The 12,474-nt window shown below is 34.9% G+C and overlaps 1 protein-coding gene across 11 annotated transcripts in view; it reads right to left on the bottom strand.

Annotated features, from left to right (window-relative positions):
- The window catches only part of Braf (B-Raf proto-oncogene, serine/threonine kinase), a 176,158-nt gene that overhangs the window by 45,884 nt on the left and 117,800 nt on the right, over positions 1-12,474 (bottom strand). For all 11 annotated transcript variants that reach the window (XM_074061867.1, XM_074061939.1, XM_074061900.1 and 8 more), the window contains 4 exons: positions 10,777-10,913; positions 9,622-9,739; positions 6,952-7,036; positions 6,094-6,270 (listed from right to left, as the gene is read on the bottom strand). In XM_074061867.1, coding sequence (XP_073917968.1) covers positions 6,094-6,270; positions 6,952-7,036; positions 9,622-9,739; positions 10,777-10,913 — 517 coding nt within the window. The remainder of the gene's footprint in view (positions 1-6,093; positions 6,271-6,951; positions 7,037-9,621; positions 9,740-10,776; positions 10,914-12,474) is intronic.

Here is a 12,474-nt window from a genome sequence, read left to right as displayed (position 1 = left end):
TCCATTCTCAATATTACCATTGTTATTATTACAAGCTAGAAAATACTTAATTACACACAGTACAGGGACAGTAACAACACCAAGGACAATGACAGGAAGACAGAAAAAACAAGGAAACCAGTTTCCCCACAGCAAAAAATTAGTACAGGAACCAGAGGGGAATGAAGAGAACAGAAACTCAGAGCCAGACTCCAACAAAATGAAGATAAACTATGCCAAAGGACCCAATGAAGCCTACAAGAATAATTTAAAAGAAGACATACTACAAGTACTCAATGAGAATTTTATAGAGATGATACTGGATAGGGTCAACCAAAATGTACAGGAGACACTCAAGAAATTCCAAGACAATAAAAATAGAGAATTTGAAAAAGCAAAAGAAGAAATAAAGGAAACCATAGAAGCACTGTATAAACACCAAAGTGAAAGAGAGAACACAATGAATAAATGGATAAATGAACTCAGGACAAAAATAGACAACAATAAAGAAGAAAACAGCCAGGATATGGAAAACCTCAGAAAAAAGAACGAAACAGAACTGCAAAACAAAACGGAAGGCCAATCCAGCAGAATAGAACAAACAGAAGACAGAATCTCAGAACTTGAAGATGAAATGGTAATTAAAGGAAAAACTGAAGAACTACTAATTAAACAACTCAAGACCTGTGAAAAGAAAATGCAAGAACTCACCGACTCCATCAAAAGACCAAACTTGAGAATCATGGGCATTGAAGAAGGAGAAGAGGTGCAAGCCAAGGGAATGCGTAATATATTCCACAAAATAATAACGGAAAATTTCCCAAATCTAGAGAAAGATATTCCCATACAAATGCAAGAGGCCTCCAGGACACCAAACAGACCAGATCAAAATAGAACTACTCCACGACATATCATCATTAAAACAAGTTCAGAAACTAAGGAAAGAATATTGAAGGCTGCAAGAGAGAAAAAACAAGTAACATACAAAGGTAAACCCATCAAAATCACAGCAGACTTCTCAACAGAAACATTAAAAGCAAGAAGAGCGTGGGGTGAGATCTTCCGGGCACTGAATGAAAATAACTTCAACCCCAGGATACTCTACCCAGCAAAGCTATCATTCAAAATAGATGGAGCAATAAAAGTCTTCCACGATAAGCAGAAACTAAAACAATATGTGACCACAAAGCCACCATTACAAAAGATTCTGCAAGGGATCCTGCACACAGAAAGTGACACCCAACTTAACCATGAAAAGGCAGGCAGCACCAAACCACAGGATAAGAAAAAGCAAGACAGTAGAGAGTAACATCAAGTAAGGTACACACAATCAAACCTTCAAACAACTAAGATAACTAAATGGCAGGAATCACCACATACCTATCAGTACTAACACTTAATGTTAATGGACTTAATTCACCCATCAAAAGACACCGTTTGACAAAATGGATTAAAAAAGAAGATCCAACAATTTGTTGCTTACAGGAGACTCATCTCACCGACAGAAATAAGCATATGCTTAGGATGAAAGGCTGGAAGAAGATTTACCAAGCCAATGGCCCCCGAAAACAAGCAGGAGTAGCAATACTTATCTCTGACAAAGTAGACTTCAAACCTACATTGATCAAACGAGATAAAGAAGGACATTCCATATTAATAAAAGGGGAAATAGACCAAAAGGAAATAATAATCATCAATCTGTACGCACCCAATGTCAACGCACCCAATTTCATCAAACATACCCTGAAAGACCTAAAAGCATATATAAATGCCAACACAGTGGTTGTGGGAGACTTTAACACTCCATTATCATCAATAGATAGGTCATCCAAACAAAAACTCAATAAAGAAATCCAAGATCTAAAATATGCAATAGATCAAGTGGACCTAGTAGATGTCTACAGAACATTTCATCCAACCTCTACACAATATACATTCTTCTCAGCAGCCCATGGAACCTTCTCCAAAATAGATCATATCCTAGGGCACAAAGCAAGCCTCAGCAAATATAAGAAAATAGAAATAATACCATGCATACTATCTGACCACAATGCAGTAAAAGTAGAACTCAACAACAAAAGTAAAGACAAAAAACATGCAAACAGCTGGAAACTAAATAACTCATTACTTAATGAAGAATGGATCATCAATGCAATAAAAGAGGAAATTAAAAAGTTCCTAGAAGTCAATGAAAATGAAAACACAACCTACCAGAACCTATGGGACACAGCTAAGGCAGTCTTGAGAGGAAAGTTTATAGCCATGAGTGCATATATTAAAAAGATTGAAAGATCCCAAATCAATGACCTAATGATACATCTCAAACTCCTAGAAAAACAAGAACAAGCAAATCCCAAAACAAATAGAAGGAGAGAAATAATAAAAATAAGAGCTGAAATCAACGAAATAGAAACCAAAAAAACCATACAAAGAATTAATGAAACAAAAAGTTGGTTCTTTGAAAAAATAAACAAGATCGATAGACCCCTGGCAAACCTGACTAAAATGAGGAGAGAAAAAACCCAAATTAGTAGAATCAGGAATGCAAAAGGGGAGATAACAACAAACACCATGGAAGTCCAGGAAATCATCAGAGACTACTTTGAGAACCTATATTCAAATAAATTTGAAAATCTAAAAGAAATGGACAGATTTCTAGATACATATGATCATCCAAAACTGAACCAAGAGGAAATTAATCACCTGAATAGACCTATAACACAAAATGAAATTGAAGCAGCAATCAAGAGTCTCCCGAAAAAGAAAAGTCCAGGACCTGATGGATTCTCTGCTGAATTCTATCAGACCTTTAAAGAAGAACTGATACCAACCCTCCTTAAACTGTTCCATGAAATAGAAAGGGAAGGAAAACTGCCAAACACATTTTATGAAGCCACTATTACACTTATCCCAAAACCAGGCAAAGACACCTCCAAAAAGGAGAACTATAGGCCAATCTCCTTAATGAACTGATGCAAAAATCCTCAACAAAATAATGGCAAATCGAATTCAGCAACACATCAAAAAGATTATTCACCACGACCAGGTAGGCTTCATCCCAGGGATGCAGGGGTGGTTCAACATATGAAAATCAATAAACGTAATAAACCACATTAACAGAAGCAAAGACAAAAACCACTTGATCATCTCAATAGATGCAGAAAAAGCCTTTGATAAGATCCAACATCATTTCATGATAAAAGCTCTAAGAAAACTAGGAATAGAAGGAAAGTTCCTCAACATTATAAAAGCTATATATGACAAACCTACAGCCAGCATTATACTTAATGGAGAAAAATTAAAACCATTCCCTCTAAAATCAGGAACCAGACAAGGATGCCCACTATCTCCACTCCTATTCAACATAGTACTGGAATTCCTAGCCAGAGCAATTAGGCAAGAAGAAGGAATAAAAGGAATACAAATAGGTAAAGAAACTGTCAAAATATCCCTATTTGCAGACGACATGATCCTATACCTTAAAGACCCAAAAAACTCTACTCAGAAGCTTCTAGACATCATCAATAGCTATAGCAAGGTAGCAGGATATAAAATCAACATAGAAAAATCATTAGCATTTCTATACACTAACAATGAGCAAACGGAAAAAGAATGTATGAAAACAATTCCATTTACAATAGCCTCAAAAAAAATCAAATACCTAGGTGTAAACCTAACAAAAGATGTGAAAGACCTCTACAAGGAAAACTATACACTTCTGAAGAAAGAGATTGAGGAAGACTATAGAAAGTGGAGAGATCTCCCATGCTCATGGATTGGTAGAATCAACATAGTAAAAATGTCGATACTCCCAAAAGTAATCTACATGTTTAATGCAATTCCCATCAAAATTCCAATGACATTCATCAAAGAGATTGAAAAATCTACTGTTAAATTTATATGGAAACACAAGAGGCCACGAATAGCCAAGGCAATACTCAGTCAAAAGAACAATGCAGGAGGTATCACAATACCTGACTTCAAACTATATTACAAAGCAATAATAATAAAAACAGCATGGTACTGGCACAAAAACAGACATGAAGACCAGTGGAACAGAATAGAGGATCCAGATATGAAGCCACACAACTATAAGCAACTTATCTTTGACAAAGGAGCTAAAAATATACGATGGAGAAATAGCAGCCTCTTCAACAAAAACTGCTGGGAAAACTGGTTAGCAGTCTGCAAAAAACTGAAACTAGATCCATGTATATCACCCTATACCAAGATTAACTCAAAATGGATCAAGGATCTTAATATCAGACCCCAAACTCTTAAGTTGATACAAGAAAGAGTAGGAAATACTCTGGAGTTAGTAGGTATAGGTAAGAACTTTCTCAGTGAAACCCCAGCAGCACAGCAACTAAGAGATAGCATAGATAAATGGGACCTCATAAAACTAAAAAGCTTCTGTTCATCAAAAGAAATGGTCTCTAAACTGAAGAGAACACCCACAGAGTGGGAGAAAATATTTGCCAACTATACATCAGACAAAGGACTGATAACCAGAATATACAGGGAACTTAAAAAACTAAATTCTCCCAAAACTAATGAACCAATAAAGAAATGGGCAGGTGAACTAAACAGAACTTTCTCAAAAGAAGAAATTCAAATGGCCAGAAAACACATGAAAAAATGCTCACCATCTTTAGCAATAAACGAAATGCAAATTAAAACCACACTAAGATTCCACCTCACCCCTGTTAGAATAGCCATCATCAGCAACACCACCAACAACAGGTGTTGGCGAGGATTTGGGGAAAAAGGAACCCTCTTACACTGTTGGTGGGAATGTAGACTGGTACAACCACTCTGGAAAAAAATTTGGAGGCTACTTAAAAAGCTGGACATCGATCTACCATTTGATCCAGCAATACCACTCTTGGGGATATACCCAAAAGACTGTTACTCCAGAGGCACCTGCACATCCATGTTTATTGCGGCACTATTCACAATAGCCAAGTTATGGAAACAGCCAAGATGCCCCAGCACAGACGAATGGATTAAGAAAATGTGGTATCTATACACAATGGAATTCTATGCAGCCATGAAGAAGAACGAAATGTTATCATTTGCTGGTAAATGGATGGAACTGGAGAACATCATTCTGAGTGAGGTTAGCCTGGCCCAAAAGACCAAAAATCGTATGTTCTCCCTCATATGTGGACATTAGATCAAGGGCAAACACAACAAGGGCATTGGACTATGAGCACATGATAAAAGCGAGAGCACACAAGGGAGGGGTGAGGATAGGTAAGACACCTAAAAAACTAGCTAGCATTTGTTGCCCTTAATGCAGAGAAACTAAAGCAGATACCTTAAAGCAACTGAGGCCAATAGGAAAAGGGGAACAGGTACTAGAGAAAAGGTTAGATCAAAAAGAATTAACCTAGAAGGTAACACCCACGCACAGGAAATCAATGAGAGTCAATGCCCTGTATAGCTATCCTTATCTCAACCAGCAAAACCCCTTGTTCCTTCCTATTATTGCTTATACTCTCTCTACAACAAAATTAGAGATAAGGGCAAAATAGTTTCTGCTGGGTATTGAGGGGGGGAGCGGGAGGGGGTGGAGTGGGTGGTAAGGGAGGGGGTGGGGGCAGGGGGGAGAAATGAACCAAGCCTTGTATGCACATATGAATAATAAAAGAAAAATGAAATAAAAAAAAATTACACAGCAAAATTTGATGAACATTTCAATTTGAAATCCTCAACAAGGATCAGAATGTAAATTTTCATTTTAACTTTTTTAACTGACCTTTTTACAAGAGATACTTAAAAGAAAATGATTTGAAAGGATAAATAATAAATTCTATATTTTTTTGGGGGGGGCTACATTTATTTTCTGAGCCTCTACTGTTTAGCTAAATCACTAAGTGTTAAACATCAACTTGCAGTTGTGTATTTATTATCAAAACTTGACACATTTCATTAAATGTTTTGAAGACTGCACCAGAGGAAAGTATTGTATTGCTAGCCATTAGTTAGTGTCCTGGCATTGCTGGATAATAATTCAAGATGCAATCATAAGAAGTATCAGTCAAGCTCTTTAGAATATCCTCAATGGTCTTCAAAAATAATTTACAAGAGACTTAACAGAATGGAACTTACTCCATGCCCTGTGCAGTCTGCCGTGCAATATCTATAAGTTTGATCATCTCAAATTTGGTCTCAATGATGTGGAGATGGTGATATAAACTGGAGCCCTCACACCACTGGGTAACAATAGCCAGTTGTGGCTTTGTGGAATAGCCCATGAAGAGAAGAATATTCACATGTCGTGTTTTCCTGTTTAAAAAAAAAATGTGACAGTGAACAGTACATGTCAATAAATTTGAAGAGATTCTAAAAAAAAGAGCCAAAGTAGTCAAGCAGAGGTTGCTTAAATACCTTTAAGTAGGGAAGCTCTATCACTTGAGAATATAGTTGCTCCCCGCTCCCCAGCCCACACACCTCTTTAAGCTGTTTTGGTATAAAGTATTTTTTGTGTAGAAAAATCATTTCCCTCTAACTAGTACTACTGATGTCCTTGTGCTCTCTGGAATAAAATAAAGTAACTTTGCTTCCTCTTGAATGTAATAGCCTTCTGTGGGTTACACTTCCTCACTTTTGTTGATCCTTTCTCCCTTAAGTTATAGTTCTACACTTTTCCGCTAATTAGTCATCCCCACCCTGGATTTATTCTTGTTTGTCAATGTGCATGAAGTCCCAGGACTAAATGGGTTTTGATATAATTTTACTATTTCCATAAATGGATCAGAACACTGTATGTCCACTAATTCAATGTGGAGTTTTCTATCAGCTGTACCATAAAATACTGCATCTTACTTAAAAGAATGTAGTTAAGGATAAATTATCATTAGGCATTCTGTGTTTCTACATACTTATCCACTCTGAATAAATTAGTAGATCTAATGGTGGCCGTCACTAGAAAATGAGAACTAATGACAGTAACTTGTACACGCTCACCTGAGTACTCCTACTTCATTTTTGAAGGCCTGTAACTGTTGAGGTGTGGGTGCTGTCACATTCAACATTTTCACTGCCACATCACCTAAAAGGTAATTGTCATTCCAAATGTCATTCCAATTTTTTATTTAAAAAATATAAAGTATTATTGGGTGTTTTCACTAGTTATCATATCCCCAAATTCATACCATTAATTAACTACAAATAAATTATACCTTAACTATCTAAACTGCATTAATTTTCTAAGGATAAAACTAAACTAACAATGATATTCCTACACTAGTATTTCAAAGTAACAGTCCAAAAAACAGCCAACTTTGTTTCCTCTAGAAATTTAGCCAATAAGTACCATGTTTTTCTTTCTGATTATTTAACAACATTAAATGAGATGCATTTACTAAGTGAATGTTGAAACTATAAGCAACAGACCTATAGTTAAAGCTTAGCTTTAACTAGGCAACTGCAAACTTCTTTATCAGAATAGTTAACTGTTTTTTCAAAGCTACAGCTTAGTTATGATGCTTCTCATTAGGAAAATGATTAAAATTATAGTTTTAAGAAAACTTCACGTGGAAAAGTTATAACTCAAAACACCTCTAACAGATGTGTAAATTGGTATAACCACTATATAATATTGCTAGTAGTATCTATAAAACTGACATATGAATACTAATGTGGCTCCAAACATTCTTTTCTAGGTATATACTCAGTAAAAATGGACACATATGTTTCCCAAAAGACATATACTGAAAATACTCATAGCAGCATCACTCAGAATAGCACCAAACTGGAAACTACCAAAATGCTCATTGTACAGCAGATGGATATCAGGTTACAGTCACACAAAGGAATACTACATAGAGAATGAAGGACTTACAACCACACCCAACAATACAGATGAATCTTATATTCAATGTTGAACAAAAAGGGCCAGACACAAAAGAGTATATACTACAGAATGCCTGTTGAGGTCAGGATGGTAGTTACCCATGCAGGAGGAATGGCTAAAGAGGGCATGAGTGGGGTTTCTACAGGCCTAGTTATGTTCTGTTTATTGATGATAGATGTATTCATTTTGTGAGCTTTCAACTACTTATCCACTTCCACTTCTATGCACTTTTTTTTTTTTAGTGACACTTGAGTTTGAAATCAGGGCCTCACACTTGCTATGCAGGTATTCTACCACTTGAGTTACTCTGTCAGCCCTTTTTTGTGTCAAGTATTTTTGAGATAGGTTTTCATGAACTGTTTGCCTGGGGTAGCTTTGAACTGTAATTCTCCTGATCTCTGCCTCCTGAGTAGCTAGGATTACAGGCATGAGCCACTGGCACCCAGCCATGTATGCACTTTTTAATATGTATTTTTATATGTGTATTGAGTTTTCCTAATTATGAAAGTAATACAGTGTGCATTCTATCAGCTGTACCACATCATTTTGCATATAGCTTAAGACAAATGTTTAAAATTATTTTGAAGGCATAAACAAAAAAAAAAAGTACATAATCATGTTACTGAGAAATAACCATTGTACTGAGGTATAGTCTATTAGATTTACTAGGCTTGTGTATGTATGTAGTCTGAATACTTATGAATACACATGAAATGATAACCTAGGGACAAATATAAAATCCTGACAGTAATTTTTGTATCATGTTATATTTATTTCTATGCAGCTGCAAAATATGGGGTATTACGCATACTGCTTTATATAATTTAATATACCAAAGACAACTTTCCATATCAATAAATTCTACCATTCTAATGCCTAAGTTATATGGAGATTATCAATTTATGTATCCAACCCTCTATTTAATGGCCACTTAAGTTATTTTCATTTTTCATCATTGCTAAATCTGTGCTGAATACACTTTCACATACATCTGTTCATTCTGCCCAATTACTTCTTCAGGATAATGTTCTAAAAATGGAATTGTTGGCTCAATGTACAGATCGTCAAATAACTATCCATAAAATTTGTAGCAATTTATTTCCCACTAGCAGGATTATTATCACAACTTTAAGTGTGCTCAATTAAAAAAAATCTTGCCTATTTGACAGACAAATCATGATTTCTATTTTTTTAATTTATAATTCTTTGGTAACTAGGGAGGCTGAACAATTTTTATATGTTTACTTATGACCTTATACAGTACTTATAAAATTATCAACAGAAAGACTTCTAAACGAAAAATAAAAAATCCTTTTGGGACTAGCTAACTTGGAGGATCTACATCTTTAAGAAAGTTATTACTGTACCAAGCACAGGTGTCTCATGCCTGTATCCTAGCTATTTGGGAGGCAGAGATGGGGGAGGATAATGGTTCAAAGCCAGCCCAGGGAAATAGTTTGTGAAAAAAAAGAAAGGACTGGTAGAGTGACTGAAGTAGTAGAGCATCTGCCTAATAAGCATGAGGCTCTGAGTTCAAACTCCAGTGCCAAAATAAAAAAAAAGAAAAAAGTTATTACTGTAATATAATGATAGGTATTTCTTGGTTACCCTTGAACATAGTTTTTATTTCCCATAGTTTTTGTTAGAAATTTTTGGAGGACCCTTGAATCTGATGAAAAACAATTTAATGATGCAAATAGTGAATAATTTCTTTGATTTTTTAAAAATAAAAGTTAACCTATCCTATGATTTGTGACTGTGATACCACATTACATACATACCATGCCACTTTCCCTTGTAGACTGTTCCAAATGACCCGGATCCAATTCTTTGTCCCACGGTAATCTGTCCATCAGGAATTTCCCAGTCATCACTTGAATCCCGTCTACCAAGTGTTTTCTTGATAACAATAGTGCAAAAGTCAAGCCAAATCAAAAAAAAGAGGAAAATCTTATGTTTCATGCTAAGCCTATTAACCTATGCCTGACAGACATAAGACAGGAAGACAGTAAGTTCTCTTTAAAAGAAAACACACTGCAGGCTGGGGGGCATGGCTCAAACTGTACGTTATCTGTCCAACAAGTGCAAGGCCCTGAGTTCAAACCTCAGCACCAACAAAAAAAACAAAAACTAAAAAACAAACAAAAACCACAGAAAGAACAACAGTTAAAAATATGACTTAAAACATAAAACTTAATTTAAGACAAGTCCATATTAGAAGGAAATAATTTTCTTTTTCAATATTGGGGTTTGAACTCAGGGCATGACTAGCAAACACTCTACCAGTTAAGCCACATCTTTAACCCTGGATGTAGTTTATTAAAAAACAGAAATTATTTATTCAGTATGTGCAAAATGCATATTACTAAAATCAAGAAAGCAAAATAGCTTTCTATCATTTGGAAGACTGTTGGGGCAAGGTAAGTACTATCCAAATGCCTGAAAATTCAACATGTTATGGTAACTGCTGAGAATGTGTCTAGTTATTCTTTTCCAGTCAATGCTGAATTTTCTTATACATCTTACCGATCTGGTATCCAACATATACAATTACTTTGGTAGGGTAAAGGACCATCTATCCAATGAGTTGCAGAAAGTTAATTTTTTAAATAAGGGAGCTTGCCAGTTGGTAGGTAGTTGGATTTTGAACCAGTCTTTAGAGCACACATGCTTAATTATGCTTTCTAAATACTTATTTACTCTTTTCGCTTATTTTACAAAGACAACATTATTGTTTTTCTTCCAAAATGGGCTTTTACAAAGTTATATTAAATAGAGCAAAAGCCAGTGTTATGGGACTATGCTTTAAGCAAAAAGCTATCAACTTTTAAATTTATTTGATTATGGGAATTTTGCATCACATATAGATATAATATATACAAAAGGTAATAGTGAATTGGGTTACGATTTCTTAAAAAGACATCGTATGTTCTTACCATTCGATTTCTGTCCTCTGAGGATGAAGATGACTTCCTTTCCCGCTGAGGTCCTGGAGATTTCTGTAAGGCTTTCACATTAGTAAGTGAGCCAGGTAGTGAGGCAGGCGGGGTGGCAGACAAACCTGTGGTTGACCCTAAATTAGAGAAAGGAAAAATGTATCCTTTGAGGAAGAACAAGCATGCTCACTTATTAGTGACATAAAGTGGGAGAAATCTAGACTTATTTTAAAATATAGTGCGTGTTCAAATATTGATCTTTTAGAAAGGCTACGCCAAAAAGAGGCCTCGTTTGTGATTTCTACTATAACTTCTTTTAGTTTTCTGGCCAATTTAATGACCTTTAAGATAGCTAACAATGTATCTATACTTTGTTTACTGGTACAAAGTCTAGAAAAAAATCTCTAAATCAAGATATAAATATACTAAACAACACTCCCAAGATTCTGTGTCTATAACAAAAAAAATTAAAAAGCAAAATCAATGTAAAAGCCTATATAGCCAGCTTTTATTATTATGTCACTAGCCAATCAATAGTTTAAAAAGATGGAAACCCCTAAGTTGAGGTATTTTCTAGTAATGGCCCTAAAGTTAACGATATCTTGCTCCTTCACATTAGCCACTAAATTTAAGTAGAATCCAACTATAAATTCTATCGCTTCCATTTATGTATATGTAATGTATATTAGGATGTGAAGTTTCCATGATCTTAAACGCTATTTTCTAAAAGAAAATGCTGTTCAGAATGTCTTTAACTGCTTGTTCAGGTATCATAGTTCTAATCTATGAAATAATGTATTATTTAGTATAATTACCTTACTGAGTACTGAATGACCTCCTCCCATTCTGTGGATTTTCTGACAAATAGCTAGGTTACCAGAGCTAAAATTTAAAACACCACTACTACATTCAGAATAAGTATTAGTAACTTACTAGTAGCAAGAGTTAATGAACAGGATTCTTTGAAAATATTTAAAATAAGACCTGTCCCAGTTTTGTTTTTAAAATTTAAAAACTGGTTTAACAACTAGCTAAAGAATGACAGGATAAAATGGAAGAGTAAAATTATACTGGTAACATTTTTCTCACAGTAGGGTATAATTAAAAGTATAAATCCTCAAATTTTCCAAATCGATTCATGTTATAAATTAGAATTTTATTAGCAATAAATGAAATATCCAAAATATATTATATGTATTTTTAAACAACTCCCTACTTATGACACATAAAAAATACACACCCATATTAGGGGAAAAAATAAAAACAAAAAACATGCTGATATAAAATCTTAAAAAAGAAAAAAAAAAAGCCAAAGTCTCATAAAAATCTTTTAATAGGGGTTTCCATTTACATTCTTATTTTCTTAAAAACCAAAAAAATTGTTAACAAATATTAGTACTCATCAAGATTATCTCTTAAATGAATTAAAAGGAATGCAGACTAAAGACCCCCCCCCACCTTATTTATCAAACCAAGAAGAAATAAGACAACAGAAAACAAGATGGAAATCTTAACTCAGAATTTTCTTGCTTTTAAAAATTTATGACAAACAGCATACAGAAAGGTTGTAGTAGTGAGTATGTGTGAGAAGCACATTCAGAGCATTCCAGCCAGGCCAAGCAGAAATTCAGTACTTAAAACTCTCACGCTTACAAACACACGCTGTGAGGGTGAAGCACAAACAGCATCTACAGATGC

The sequence above is a fragment of the Castor canadensis genome, chromosome 2 (assembly GCF_047511655.1).
Source record: "Castor canadensis chromosome 2, mCasCan1.hap1v2, whole genome shotgun sequence".
Taxonomy (NCBI): domain Eukaryota; kingdom Metazoa; phylum Chordata; class Mammalia; order Rodentia; family Castoridae; genus Castor; species Castor canadensis.
Note: the sequence above shows the minus strand (reverse complement) of the source record. Positions and strands in the feature narration are given on the sequence as shown.